The 15,755-nt window shown below is 43.2% G+C and overlaps 1 protein-coding gene and 1 pseudogene across 1 annotated transcript in view; both read right to left on the reverse strand.

Annotated features, from left to right (window-relative positions):
* Positions 1-564: 564 nt before the first annotated feature.
* Positions 565-657, reverse strand: LOC120938391 (annotated as a pseudogene).
* Positions 658-13,461: 12,804 nt separating this feature from the next.
* The window catches only part of PPIL4 (peptidylprolyl isomerase like 4), a 48,931-nt gene continuing 46,637 nt past the window's right edge, over positions 13,462-15,755 (reverse strand). Inside the window, exon 13 of the mRNA XM_040350594.1 lies at positions 13,462-14,091. Coding sequence (XP_040206528.1) covers positions 13,870-14,091 — 222 coding nt within the window. The 3' untranslated portion in view covers positions 13,462-13,869. The remainder of the gene's footprint in view (positions 14,092-15,755) is intronic.

Consider the following 15,755-nt stretch of genomic DNA (forward strand, 5'->3'; position numbering starts at 1 on the left):
AAATTTGGGTTGAAATCTGACCTAAAACTGTAAATGGAGACGCAACGGTTGTGAGCCGCTGTGTGCTCATATGTGAACCCAGCCTAAAGAATTGCATTAAAATATTCAGGGACTGCTTAGAGCGGTCATTTTCCCCCTTTCCATCGATTAAATCTTCTGCCCTTCTTGTTTTAACTTTGGAAAGTAAAACATTTTTACTACCTTATACAGCCCACTTTCTCTTTGTCTGGTCATTAGCCCAGGCTTATGATATCATGCACAGCTCTCTCTCTCTCTCTCTAACTCACTCTTGTGAGTTATTGCTAGGAAGAGAGGGGGGATGAGTCATTAGAGGGCCAATGAGAGCTGCTTGGCTGCAGAGATGGAGGCGTGCCTCTGTGTGAATCCAGGAAGTGAACAGACAGCAGTTTCAGCTGCCCACAGTTAAAATGGATGCAGCCAGACTCAGTGGAGGGAGATTTCTGCATCATATTTGGCAAGTACAGAATCACAGTATATATAAAATAATATGCAAAGTAGTTGAAGGGAAGCTCCAGAATAGCAAAGATGTTTTTTTTTGTTTTTTTAAATATGGAATGCTTCACGAATTTTGCAGGGGCCATGCTAATCTTCTCTGTATCATTCCAATTTTAGTAGATGTGCTGCCTAAGCAAGCGCAGGCAAACATGTTTTTATTACAAATTATGTGAGCAGACTGCAGTTTCTCTTTAACCACTTCTATACCAGGCACTTACGCACCTTCCTGCCCAAGCCAATTTTCAGCTTTCAGCTTTTTATCATTTTGTTCCCACAAATAGAGCTTTCCTTTGGTGGGATTTGATCACCTCTGCGATTTTTATTTTTTGCGCAACAACTAAAAAAAAGACTGACATTTTTGGAAAAAAAAATGTTTTTATTTTCTTTCTGTTATTTTTTTTTGGTAAATAAGTAAGTTTTCTTCTTCAATTATGGGCACTGATATGGCGGCACTGATGGGCAACGATGAGGTGGCACTGATGGGCACCGAGGTGACACTGATGGGCACGGATGAGGTGGCACTAATAGGCGGCGCTGGTATGCTGCACTGATGGGCATTCATAGGCGGCACTGATGGGCACTCATAGGTGGCACTGATGGGTACTTATGGGTGTCACAGGTGGGCACTGGGCATAGATGGGCACTAAGAGGTGGCACTGATGGACACTGGGTGGCACTGATGCACACTGTGGGGTGGCACTTATTTACCCATGTTGTCAGTCAGTGCCCATTTGTGGGCACTGATTGGCATTTTTTTTTAATGCTTTTTTTGAGGGGTGGCACTGATGGCATTGCTGGGCATCATTCCAGCCAGTGCCCATGTTGCCAGTCAGTGCCCATTTTTTTTGCCGGGAGGCACTCCCTGGTGGTCCAGTGTTGGCATCCGAGGGGGGGGGGCTGCGCTGATAAACAATCAGCGCGAACCCCCCCTGTCAGGAGAGCCGCCGATCGGCTCTCCTCTACTCGCGTTTGTCAGACGCGAGTTAGGAAGAGCCATCAACGGCGCTTCCTGTTTACATCGTGATCAGCCGTGGTTGGACATGGCTGATCATGTGGTAAAGAGCCTCCCCCGGAGGCTCTTTACCGAGATGCAGGGTGTCAGAGTGACACCCCGCATCATTGATCGCCGCGCTTACCAATCCTTAGATGTATTGGCTGCGTTTGTTTTGTTTTCTTCTAGTTGTATCCATTTAAAGTGAAAACAGAGGGGAAAAAAAGCCTGAGAAAATAAAATGAATGCAGCCACCATCTATTGATATGTAAGCTGCAACATTTTTCGTTTTGGGTTTAACACCACTTTAACTTAAGAAATAGGGAAACTTTCATGCCACGTTTTCTGAATGTTTCCTTCCCCTTTCTCTGCCTTGCCCACTGTGCTGTTCATACCCACCCCACCCTCTTCCCCTTTATATTCACAAAGGTCTGGTGTCATGTCCACCAGCGTTCTGCCACATGTGTCTTCTTCCCATGAAATTGATGCATCTCCCCGACCCATAGAAGACTACAGGGATCTACTGCACATGCATAGCAAGCAGGACCCCAGCATTTAGTGACAGCGCTGCTGATCTCTAACCTTCAACACTCTACACACATGCCAGCTCAATCAGCTCTCGGCCCAACTGTTCTTTGCTAATAATGCATCTCTCTTCAGTAGATCATGGACATGTAGAAGCCACAAAAAATTTAGTGATGGAAAACTTCCGGCACTGGGAGCCGATTTATCTGAAAAGATTAGAGGAGATCATCAGATCTGTCACTAAATGGCAGGTTCACTCTAGAGGTTGTGGGAGTCAAAATGGCACCAATACTGTACCTGCCACATTCACAGTAGTGGCAGGAAGGTAATAACATTATGTTGCTACTACGAATACACGGTAGTATTAATGTTCATATGTAGACTGGAGCCATCCATAACTGTCATACCCAGCACAACGCACATCCAGAGTGGTCCCTGCAGCCGGTGAGTCTGTTTTCCAATGGGACACGACCTTGTAATTTCTGTCTCTGTCAGCTCAGACCACTGCCCTACCCCCTGGCTTCCACCGCAGTTTACACAGCTGGTAGAGGCACCAACTACCACAATTCCTGCGACCATTCACCTCACAACCACTGCTCCAGCATTCCCCCATCACTACTATGCATGCACTCACCTTCTCACTACTTTGCCTGAAGTGTACCCACCCCTGCCCCATTACGCCAACATCAACAACCGCCACCCACGTTTTCACCACCACAGCTGACCTGCATTCTCCTCTGCCCTTACTATACTTTGTATACAAATATCCACTCTCACCGCTGCATCTAAAGCCTCATACACACAATCAGATTTTCTGACAACAATTGCGTGCACTCCATCGGACAATTGTTGTCTGAATTTCCGACAACAAATGTTTTATTGCACGCTTACAAATTTTCCAACAAATGTGTGCCGTCGGATTATCCGATCATGTGTACACAAGTCTGTCACACAAAAAATCCAAAGTACAAACACACATGCTCAGAAGCAATGCTAACCATAAGACAACATTAGCAGAAGTTGCCCAATGGGTGGCGCTAAGGGGCTGAAAAACCACATAGTACATCCAGTACGTCACTACGCTCGTGTTTGTTGGCTGAAAAAGTTCTGCCGTCTGTATGCATACCAAGTTCACGGCCAACGTCCTTCGCACAAAATTCCACAGATTTGTCCGTTGGAAATCTAATCGTGTATATGAGCCTTAACCCCCAACCCCCATCCCCACTCCCTGCTCTTACCACCCCTCATACTTCACTTGCAACTACACCAACACCTGCCTCTTTGCTCTGTGCCACCACACTGACGCATGTCTTAGCATTTTCTGACACTGTACTAATACAAACTACTATGAATTCTGGAACAGGAGTGGTGCGCCCTTCTGTATTCAGCCCACTCAGGGAACGAGCACCCATTTCCTAGTATAGGTTATATTAAAAATACAGTGTAGTTTTTCAGACAAATTTCATGCACAACCATACCTCCCAACTTTCTGAGATGGAAATTAGGGACACCTATTAGCAAAAGTATGTAGGCATAGGATGCACCCCCTGCCACACCCCTTTAAAGAATTCCTTTATACTGGCTTTTTGGAATTTACAAATGCAGCAGTTTATAAAATTGGATTAAAGGTTTAGCATTGTAAAACCCTTTTTTTTTTTATTGGTTAAGATGAGTAGTGCAATTTATATAAAACAATATACATATATATATATATATATATATATATATATATATATATATATATATATATATATATATATAATCTCTCTATCTATATCTATATCTATATCTATATATACATATACACACACACACGACTATATAGATCAGACCAAAATAAAAGTAATTAGTAGAACGTGTTAAATAAAATACAAACTTCTTAATGAACTACTGAAGGCTCAACTGCATAGCTATATAATATTATGACTATGCAATGATACACTATATAGTAAATAACATAATAATGAAGACAAATATATAAAAATTGTATACAAATGAGCAGGAAAGCGGGACGGAGGGACTTAGTTAAAAATGAGGGACAGTCCCTCAAACTCAGGGATGGTTGGAATCTCTTCATAAACATTTAGGGCTAGATTCAGGTAGCTGCGCCCCTTCTTACGGCGGCGCAGCGTATCGTATTTACGTTGCGCCGCCGTAAGTTTGAGGCAAGTGCTGTATTCACAAAGCACTTGCCTCCTAACTTACGGCGGCGTAGCGTAAATGGGGCCGGCGTAAGCGCGCATCATTCAAATGATGTTGAGGGGGGCGTGTTTTATTCAAATTAGGTTGACCCTGCATATTTCACGTTTTTTACAAACGGCGCATGTGCCGTTCGTGAAAAAATCCCAGTGCACATGCTCGAAATTTTGACGCAAATCGTCATTGCTTTCGACGTGAACGTAAATTACGTCCAGCCCTATTCGCGAACGACTTACGCAAACAACGTAATAAATTAAAATTTCGAAGCGGGAACGACGTCTATACTTAACATTGGCTGCGCCACCCAATAGCAGGAGCAACGTTACGCTGAAAAAGCCTTACGCAAACGACGTAAAAAACTCCCGCCGGGCGCACGTACGTTCGTGAATCGACGTAACTAGGTAATTTGCATATTCTACACCGAAAACAACGGAAGCGCCCCTAGCGGCCAACGTAATATTGCACACAATTATACGCCGCCGCATTCATGTTACGTCGGCGGAGGAAGCCTATTTTTTAGACGTATCTGCCTTGGAGAATCGGCGTAACGCCAACGCAGATTTGAAATTACGGCGGCGTAAGATACGCCGCCGTAATTTCAAATCTGCGTCGGCGTTACGCCGATTCTCCAAGGCAGATACGTCTAAAAAATAGACTTCCTCCGCCGACGTAACAGGTATCTAGCCCACAATTTGTAGCAAAATATTTCAATGCACTTTAAGATTCTGCAACTTAGTGCAACATATTTTCACTTTTAAGAGACTTGCATTTGTAATTGCTAAAAAATGTATATGTTCTTAAAAGTTCTATAATATCGAGAAATGAAACAGCCAACGTCAGTGCAGTGTACAGGGATTGAAACAAATTTGATTAATAATAGAATGTCAAGGAAAAAAAGCTTCAACAAATAATTGCATATACATAACATGTGAAAGTAATTAGTATAATGTGTGAAATAAAATACAAACTTTTCTAATGAACCTGTAGGCTCAACTGCATAGCTATATAATATTATGTCTATGCATTGCTACACTATATAGTAAATAACATAACAATAAAAAGGCAAATATATAAAAATGGTTACAGTACTTACAGACTACTAACAGATCTGTGCATGTTTAGACAGTGGATGACATGCACTAAAATAGGAATCTGTGCTTCTACCAGGAAACGGTAGAGATATATTTACAAGTAAGCTATACAAATTAACCTGGGCAATATTTTTTTTACTTCTACTTCCTTCTAGGATAATAGCTAGCAAAATATTTGCCATTGTGCTAATGCAACTCGGTATGTATATTTCTGTGCTTAATAAAATAAATTAGCTTAAAGCACTGTTGAAAATGTGCAGGTTTAACCTTACATTACCTGCAAGGTAAACCACTTTTTAGTTAGCACCTTTTTTTTTTTATCATAGAACAGTTTAGAATTTAGAAAACTGGTCATAAATCATAATTAAAAAATCTATCTTCTATTATTGGTTTGAAGTATATTAAAGCGGAATCCCAACTAAAATAAATAAATAAATATTAAAACTCAGCAGCTACAAATACTGCAGCTGCTGACTTTTAATAAATCAGACACTGACCTTTCCCAGGGTCCAGACTTGCGGGGGAACAAAGCCACGCTCCTCTCCCCCTCCTCCGTGGCCGGCATTGTCTCTGTGGGTGCCTGGCTGTGGCTTCACAGCCGGGCACTCACTGCACATGCGCGAGCCACGCTGCGCACTATGACTGGCCCTGCAATCATCTGGGACCTGTCACGTGTCCCAGATGAGTGCCGAGAGGGGGGAGAGTGAACTTCCTTGCGGTGCCGCAGGAGGAAGTGGGAGCTGGATCCCTCTAAGGCCCCGTACACACGAGGAGACATGTCCGATGAAAACGGTCCAGAGAATGGGTGACGTAGAAGACACCGACGTTCTCAAACACGGAAGTGCAATGCTTCTACGCATGCGTCAAATCAATTCGAAGTATGCGCAGGATTTCGGGACGCTGGTTACACGTCATAAACAGCGGACATGTCCGATTAGGTGTACTAACCATCGGACATGTCCGACGGACATGTTTCCAGCGGACAAGTTTCTTAGCTTGCCAAGAAACTTTTGTCCGCTGGAAACCTGTCCGCTAGACCGTACACATGGTCGAACATGTCCGCGGAAACTGGTCCGCGGACCAGTTTCAGCGGACATGTCCGACCGTGTGTACGCGGCCTAAGACGAGGGTTTCTGCTCCCCCCCCAAAACAAAATGACATGCAAAATGTGGCATGTCAGGGGGGGGTCACCTTCACTTAAAGCGGAAGTTCCATTTTTGGGTGGAACTCCACTTTAAATGCAAAGCCTTATTTTTGCTAGCAATGCAAAGCATTTTTTTTTGACAATTTGGCAGTTTATACAAAAATATTAAGGAACCTTGAGCTCTGCAGCTGATATACAATAGCTAGTCCCCATACATTGACATCCTGTATTAGGGTGGCAGTGGCAGTGGGTCTCAACAGATAAAGGGGTCTGAAGAAATGATAAAAAGTAAGGTCTAAAGCAGTGGTTTTGAACCTTTTTGAGACCAGGGCCCTGTAAATTCTTCCAAATCTTCCATTCCCCCCCAACAGTAAAGAATAGGGTTTATATGGGAATTCCAAACTTGTATGCATTGAAATGCTGGAAGACTCTGGGTGACACTGTGGGAGGGGGGGGGGGGGGGAATTAGGATTATGGAGTGGGTTAGGGGACTTTGCATCAGACTTGGTGGCCCTGTAGGGAATGGATTTCTGTAAGGGGCTGGCTGGCATTGTGGGAGGGGCACTGTGGTGGCAAAGGGCTCCCAGGGGCCCACTGGGAACTGTTAGCTACTACAGGAAGTTGAGGGGCACTATGGGAGCTGGGAGGCACTGTCAAAGTTAAGAGATCTACAGCTGGCTGGAGGCCCCGATAGAGGGGTGGACTCCACACTTCGAGCCCAGTGACAACATGCAGCCATTTGTCACTTACTGTGAAGCCTTGGGGCCCCTGAAGACATTAGTCTGTTTTACTTACCTAGGTGCCTACTCAAGCCACTGAAGGAAAATATTGTTTAGACTGACATCTAGTAGATAAAATTGTTTGGTTTAATTTATTAATGCTATCTGTTTTGTTTGTTTGTTTTGTGTTGTCCATCTTTCTTAATGTTTTATTCATCTGATCTTTTACAATGAATCTTGCTGAGAGAAAAATCAGATGTGGCACAAGAAACTTAACCAGCGTTGTAGGGGGCACAAATTAGTTAGTGAGTCACATTCAACCAGGACTTGTTCTGAAATGTTGAAGACATTTTGTAGTTTCTCCATGCCACTGAGAATACCTTAAAAAAGGGCCCTGTCAGAAGGGCGGAGGATGGTTTTTATTTTTACTACTTTGTAGTATTTATTTACAATTTAACTTTAATTATTATAATTTTTTTTATTTACGACATTTTTTTTTTTTTAAATGTTTCTTAGCAGCCCTGTTGGGGGCTTTGGCGAAATATCAGGGGTCTACATAGACCCCAGATGTTGCACATTTAAAACAGAGAAAGGGGATATACGATACAATCCTTAATGTTCATCTCTGCCGCCTCAGCTGCACAGAATGAATGAACAGAAATTGCTCTACAGTCTCCCTGTTCATTCACAAACTAAAGCATAATAAACAAAGTTTACCAAAGAATATTAATTTTTATCGAGTTGTTATGGGTAAAGTTCCACTATAAAGTGCATTTTCCCTTCTATGTTGGTAGTCGGCACATACATTTGTTGAGGTTGCTTAGTGTCCAGATATTTGCATTCCTTTCTGCACGTACCGAGTTTGGGCGTTTGGTCTTTTGGATGTACAACCTTCTGCACCAATGTACTGCCGCATTTCCGCAGCATGTCTACAATCATCTACTGTTGCATGCCTGAAGTTTGTGATCCTCTCCTGTTGTATCAAGTCTATTTTTTTTCCCACCATCTGCAGTCTGCTTTTTGTATCATTACATTTACCGAATATTATGTGCACCCATTTGATAATGTCAGGGGCCACACTTGAGACCTCCTATATAAAGAAGGTTGACCATCACTGCTCTATTGTGTTCAAATAAAGCAGGTTTGTATTTAAAGATTAAGCATTAGTAAACAGTATTATATGCCTCCCATATTCACAAGTATTATAACCATCAGTGTAAAATATTACTTGCTTAAGCAGGTTCCCATCCTTCAGGCCAGCAAATAGGCTGGATGGGAAGCTTACATTACATCCGGAAACCTAGCACACCCATCTATACAACCTGAAAAGACTTGACACATTCCATCAGCACATTTTACCATAATACACTTAGTGATTGTAAATGATCATCTTGTAAAACAGCTCATTCAGTTTATTATTAAAACAAAAGGCAAATAATTTGTGTATAGATATTAAAAAAAACATTATAAATACCCGTTTTCCCCCCTTTGTATAAGTATCTGCTCCCTCTCTTCTCAGCTGCATAAGAGCTGGGGGGAGGAGAAGCAACTGAGCTTCCCAGTAAATGGCTGTGCAGGGGAGGCATGCTCATTGGAGGAGAGCAGTTACCAGCATAGCTAGAGAACTGACCACAGTATGTTCCCCTGCTTAGTGTGGTCAGTTTTTAATAGGAAAGCAAGGGTACTAGCAGGAACACCAGGGATTTCACTCAAAGGAAGCATTACAAAGAGAACAAAAATACATACAAGTACATAGCACAAATGAAGAATATGAAATGCTAGGGTAACGAACACTTTAACTCTGCACACCACACAATGCATTTTACACTAAGCTCACTGCAGCATATCAAATGTACAGAGTACAGAACACTTTAACTAGGTATACTAACCAGAAGATCTAATGAATTATACTGCTCTATGTACAAGTTATATCACAATATACAACCACTGCATATAATCATAGTGGCTATCCACATGGTTAACCGCTTGCCGACCAGCCGCTGCAGTTTTACGGCGGCAGGTCGGCTCGGCTGCGTGAGATCACGTAATATTACGTCATCTCGCGAATCAGCCAATAGGGGAGCCCACTCGCCCCTGGACCCGACGCGTGTGCCCGGAGGGCGCGATCACTGGCGGGCACCCGCGATCGCTCGTTACAGAGCGAGAACCGGGAGCTGTGTGTTCATACAATGTATGAACAGCGATCAGTCATTTCCCCAAGTCAGTCCACCCCCCCTTCAGTTAGAACACACCCAGGGAACATACTTAACCCCTTCCTCGCCCCCCTAGTGTTAACCCTTTCCCTGCCAGTGGCATTTGTATAGTAATCAATGCATTTTTATAGCACTGATCGCTATAAAAATGCCAATGGTCCCAAAAATGTGTCAAAAGTTTCCGAAGTATCCGCCATAATGTCGCAGTACCGATAAAAATCGCTTATCGCCGCCATTACTAGTAAAAAAAAAAATGTTGGTTAGCAGGCTTGTCGGTAAGCAGAGAAAATAAATTGTTTTTTTGTATCCGTCTGCCGCTTCGGGTGTCCTCTTCGTCGGGTCCGGCGTCCTTCTGCGGCGTCCTCCCCGCGCCGAGTTTGAATACTGCGCCGGCATATACCGAGCACAGTACACTCGTGTATAGTCGGGCAGGCTCGGCTCCTCTCGCGCTCACGTCCTGTACGTCCAGGACGTGAGCGCGCGAGCCGAGCCTGCCCGACTATACATGAGTGTACTGCGCTCGGTATATGCCGGCGCAGTATTCAAACTCGGCGCAGGGATCGGCGTATATCGCGCACCCATGATTTTGCACTGATTTTCAGGGCAAAAAAGTGCGCGGTATACGCCGATAATTACGGTATGTGTAAAGTCTGCAATCAGTTCTCCCAAAGTTCTGATGCAAAATGGAAAGACAGGATGAAGGCGCCATTAAAAAAAAAAAAGGGAAACCTTTGTATGGCACAAGAAATTTAATAATCACAAGAAGAATGTTGATGAACCCTAAAGAGAGACCCTTAGCTGTGTGCGTCAGAAGAATGGACGCCACAGTGTTTCAGCACAACACACAGGCGTTTAACGTCGCTTATTATGTAGCTAAATATAAAAAGCCATTTCAATATTTCTGATTGGCTGTCACAGCGTTCACATGGTTGGAAAACACCCATTGCATCAGGAGCTTTTCAGTAACCGCTGGGCCACTGCGCTCAAAGCACACGCTCAGCACAGTAAGTGGTTTACAGTCACATATATACAGCCGCTTGGCATGAAGACCCACACGCCAAGAGGCTGCATACAGTATATGTGTGCGGTCAAATACATCATGCCTGGACCACTACTTATTTAAAGTACCGTATGTTCCGGCGTACAAGATGACCTTTTGTACTTAAAAAAAAATGCCTCAAAACTCAGGGATCATCTTATACACAACGGTACCTGTATGCAGATTCTCAGTCAGATTGTGGGTGTCCATGGTTCAAAAGCTGCGTCTCCTCCTCGCGCTGTTCCGTGATAGGCGGAACACTCAGTTTCCCAGCAGAGCCTCTGTTCGGTGTTCCGCCTATCACAGATGTCTTCTTATCCTCAGACAAGAGGAAATCTGTGATAGGCGGAACACTGAACACAGACTCTGCTGGGAAACGGAACAGCACAAGGAGGCGGCGCGGCTTTTGAACAATGGATGCCTGAGACTCTGCATATCAGTGATAAGGTATGGGATCTTCGAGGTGAGGCATGCAATGGCACAGTGAGATTTAAAAAAAAAAGCTGAACAAAGCCTGTTCCGGTCAGTGGTTGTTCCGGCTACCCCTTAGCTTTCAGACAGACTAGTAGGAAGGGGGTGGGGGGGTCGTCTTATATGGCGAGTATATCCCAAAACCGACATTTTAGCTGGAAAATTAGGGGGGTCGTCTTATACGCCGGCAAATACAGTAGGTTTCCAGAAAAAGGTTTTTCATACATCTTTCACTTCCAGATTAAACCCTCCACCCTAACATTTAACATACACAATTTATTTATACAAAAAAAACTAGTTATTATAGCAGTATTTTTTTGCTATAATAAATATCCCCAATATATATATATATATATATATATATATATATATATATATATATATATATATATATATATATATATATATATATATATATATAAAAAAAAAATTCTTCCTCAGTTTAGGGCAATATATATTCTTTGAGATATTTTTGATAAAACAAACAAAAAAATAAATAAATAAAATAAAAAAATCGCAATAAGTGTATATTGGTTTGCATAAGAGTTATAGTCTACTAAATAGGGGATAGAATTTATGGAATTGTTATTATATATATATTTTTTAATTAAATAGTGGTGATGTGCAATTTTTATTAGGACTGCAACATTGCGGCGGACAGTTCAGACACTTTTGACACTATTTTGGGACCATTGACTTTTATACAGCGATCAGAGCTAAAAATAGCCACTGATTACTGTATAAATGTCACTGGCAGGAAAGGGGGTTAAACACGAGGGGGCACGATAGAGGGGTTAAGGGTGTTCTGTCAGCATGTTCTAACTGTAGGGGGGGGGCTCACTGGGACATGACAGAGATCACTGCTCCCGATGACAGAAGATCCCTGTCATATCACTAGGCAGAACAGGAACATGCCTTGTTTACATAGGCATGTCCCCGTTCTGCCTCTCCTTGCTGAAAGCACAAGCCGCTGGTGAACAGAGTCCACGTGAAAGCGCCCACTACCCTGCTTTTATGGACTGACGTACAGGTACATCAGTTTGCGCAGGAGTGCCATTCTGCTATTGCCACGAGTTGGTCTGCAAGTGGTTAATATCACCAACTCGTGCATTTATTTCCTTGAGTGAATTTACTTTAATGCCGTTTTAGGAGTTAAATTACCCCATGTTTTTGGTTTGTGAGGTAAATAACTCATAAGATGATAGTAAATTGACATGTTCAGCATCTCAGAATACATTTTGGGCTAATTTTATGAAGAAATTTGTTTTGCAAACTTTCATAAAACAAAACAAAAAAAAAAACATGTTTTTTTTTTTTTTAAGCAAATTGTTCGGTTGTTTTTCTATTTACATAGGAAAAAAAACCAAAAAAAAAACACCCCAGTGGTGATTAAATATCACCAAAATAAAACCATTGCTATACATAAACATTCTTGAAGAAATACACTACTTATGGCACAAAAAATGCACTATAATTTACAAACATTTGTTTAGCGTTTTTCCCTTTCATAATCAGAGGGAATTCCTCGAGCCATCACTAAGGGGATACCCACAATATATTTGATACTTTCCCCATGTACAAAAATCCCCCATGTGGCACGCATTGCTTAAGTGTCAACGGAAGCCCTCAAGAAAAAAAAATAAAAAATAAAATAAATAAAAATAAAATAAAAATGCAACAAGGTTTTCAGTCTGTTTTATCTATCTTTTTAATACACATGGATATCACACATTGGAATATATGATTTTTTTTAAATTCTACAATGTATGAAATGGTTATATATGTTTTCATTGTTTAAAATATTATGCCTCATTTTCACAAATGTAGGGGCTGGGCTCTCAGCATTTAAAGTTCTACTTATTAAATAGAGCACCGCTAAATGCAAGATGGAAAGATTACATGGTGACCAATCAGGATCCATCTTCGTTAAATGAATACATTTGCTTGTTATAAATAAATGTGCTTTGCTCCTTGCAGTGCATATTGTAAAACAGTATACGAAAAAAGTACCCTACTCAAATTTTTAGGCCTGTACAGGAAATAAAGCCTGAAGTGTAACATCCAACCTGTACCAAGCCATGGTACACAGTGCACAGTGCACTTCCACCTGATATTCACAACCATGACCCTTTCTCTCTGCTGTTTGGTTAGCCCACTGAGGTTTTATTTCCTACAATAGCAAAATCTGCTTTGCAATAAGATTCTTGGGGTTTCAAAGATTTAGGAAAAAAAAAGAAAAGAAAAAGGGGACCTAAAAAGGGAGGTCCCACTGGTTCTATTTCAAACCCCCCCCCTTCCCACCCCACACTGCCCTCCACCCCCAACCAACCCCCCCCCCGCCTGGATTGTAAAAAGTAATTTTTTCCTGGAAGCACCGATTTCTGGCAGATACCCACCCCCATTTCCGTTCAGCTCACACATGAGCAGTGGGAAGCAAGCTGTGAAACATCAGGAAGTCACAGCCAGCTTCCCACAAGCAAGAGGATGGCACTGGGGACCTGGACTGGTAAGTGTATGTATACTAAAAGACAACAGATGCAATATTTTTTTTTTCACAATGACTAGAGCTCCTCTTTAAGCATTGTGCGATTGCAAAGATTAATTCCTGAACTCCCGATGGCGTAATAATTTGCCCTATTTTTCGAGTGGGATTTGTGCTTAAGTCAGAGGTTACCAAATTTACCCTAAAATTAGTTCAGTGTAATAAACTGCAAATTCTGTGTTTATAGAATGGTTTAAACCCATGTCAGTGATTCTCTTTTTTATCCTTCTGCGGTGTGTGTGTGTGTTACTTGCCAAAGTTTTCCTTCACCTCTTTTTCCTGTAGGTAAAAAAGGAAAATTAGAGGAAACTTTGCAAAGATCTGGGAAATTCAATCTTAAGAGACAGTTCTCCAGGTCAGGTGCTCCCATTGGAAGATATCCTTTCTACTCCAACAGCTGCAAAATTTTGGTTTTCACATCAGCATCTTTCTTGGTACTTGGACCTCTCTTTGTACTGCTTGGGACTTCTGTCTCTTCTCCTGTCCTTGTCTCTTTCTTTTGCATCTTCCCTGGAGCTATGGTAACTACTACGCTCACGAGAAAGACTACGGCTTCTCCTGCCTTCTTTTTTTTCACTTCGCCTCTTCTCTTTGCAATAATCCTCCTCATGTCGTCGGTGGCGATCATTTCTATCAGGATCCTGTAAAAGAAAACAAAAGCTTATAAAATACAAAGGGCCAAGTCAGGGCTCAATGAAATCCAGGCGCCAGGTCGCAATTGCGACTAGAATTAGCAACCTGGCGAAGGAAGCATAGGCCTGCAGAAGGCCGCAAAGCCACGGCCTCAATTACCGTGGCGACGCGACCACGTGGCTGGGGAGGTGGGAGGCGCACAGAGACCCAACCCTGTGTCTCAGCTCCCTTGCCGCGCGATCACACCAGCCGGTTATTGAGGCCGCGGATTTGCAGGCCTACGATTCCTTCTGTGATCTGGCGTCATCTTGCGGTGGCCGTTGGCATGACAAGATTAATGGAGCTTCCCCTATGGTTGCACTGCCATCTCCTTCCCTCTAATTAGAACCCCCAAACATTAGAATAGGATTTTTTGTACTCACCGTAAAATCCTTTTTTTCCACGAGTCCATGGACGGACACAGCTCCTTAAATCTTGACAAGTGGGTTATGTTCCCCGTTTACAGGAGAGGACTAGGCAGAAACATGTTAAGATACTTAAATACATGTTACATTAACAGAGTTGAACAGCCCCGCCCAGGGGGCGGTCCCTCCTCACAGCATCATGCAGCCTCAGTTCGTAACAAGCAGTACAAACCTAAAAAGGAGGGGTGGGTGCTGTGTCCGTCCATGGACTCAGAGAAAAGGATTTTACGGTGAGTACAAAAAATCCTATTTTCTCTTATCGTCCATGGACGGACACAGCTCCTTAAATCTTGACAAGTGGGACTTCCCCAGCATAAAAAAAAAAACGAGGGGTGGGAACAGCATCAGTAAAACCAATTGTAACTTCACCCCAAAACAAGCAGAGCTCCTCAAGGGAGGAGGTGCAACTTTAAACAACCGCCTGCAAAAACTAGCGGGCAAAAGAAGCATCAGAAGATGCACTCACAGCAACCATGTAAATTCTGGAAAAAGCGTGAACGGACGAGCAAGTCGCCGCCTCGCACACCTGTGAGACCGACGCATGATGTCGGAAAAAAAAACAGGAAGCACCAATTGCCCTGGTCGAAAGTGCTGTGACCGGAAAGGGGGCCAGGCCCCTTAAGAGCATAGGCCTGTATGACAGCCTGTCTGATCCACCGAGAAATGGTGGTAGACGAGACCGCCAGGCCCTTTTGTGGACCAGACACTGACACAAAAGAGTCAGAACTCTGAAACGGAGCCATAGCAGGCTGGTAAACCCGCAAAGCACGTACCACGGCTAAAGTATGCTGCGTCGGCGTGGCGTAGGTTTCGAAGGCGCAGGCCGGCGTAGGTGGAAGTGGGCTTGACCCATGCAAATGAGGCGTGACCCTTTGCAAATGATGGTCCGAGCGCCAGACAAGCAAGTTTAACGAACTGCGCATGCGTCCTGCCGTGGACGCATCCCCCTGCGCATGCTCACAACCACGTCGGAACAACTGCCTAAGATACGCCGGATCACTGCCTACGCCATGAACGTATCCTACGCCCAGCCAGACTCACGTCCAACGTAAACTACCTAAAATATGCGGGCTTGTATTCCTTGGTGCAGACCTTTGCATGTCTGCTGCTGGGTTACACATCCTTTATGGGGCTTAACTTTATGCCGGATGTACAACTTACGCGCACCAGTCGTAGCCTGCGTCGGGCGCACTTACATTCCTGAATCG

The sequence above is a fragment of the Rana temporaria genome, chromosome 4 (genome assembly GCF_905171775.1).
Source record: "Rana temporaria chromosome 4, aRanTem1.1, whole genome shotgun sequence".
Classification (NCBI taxonomy): domain Eukaryota; kingdom Metazoa; phylum Chordata; class Amphibia; order Anura; family Ranidae; genus Rana; species Rana temporaria.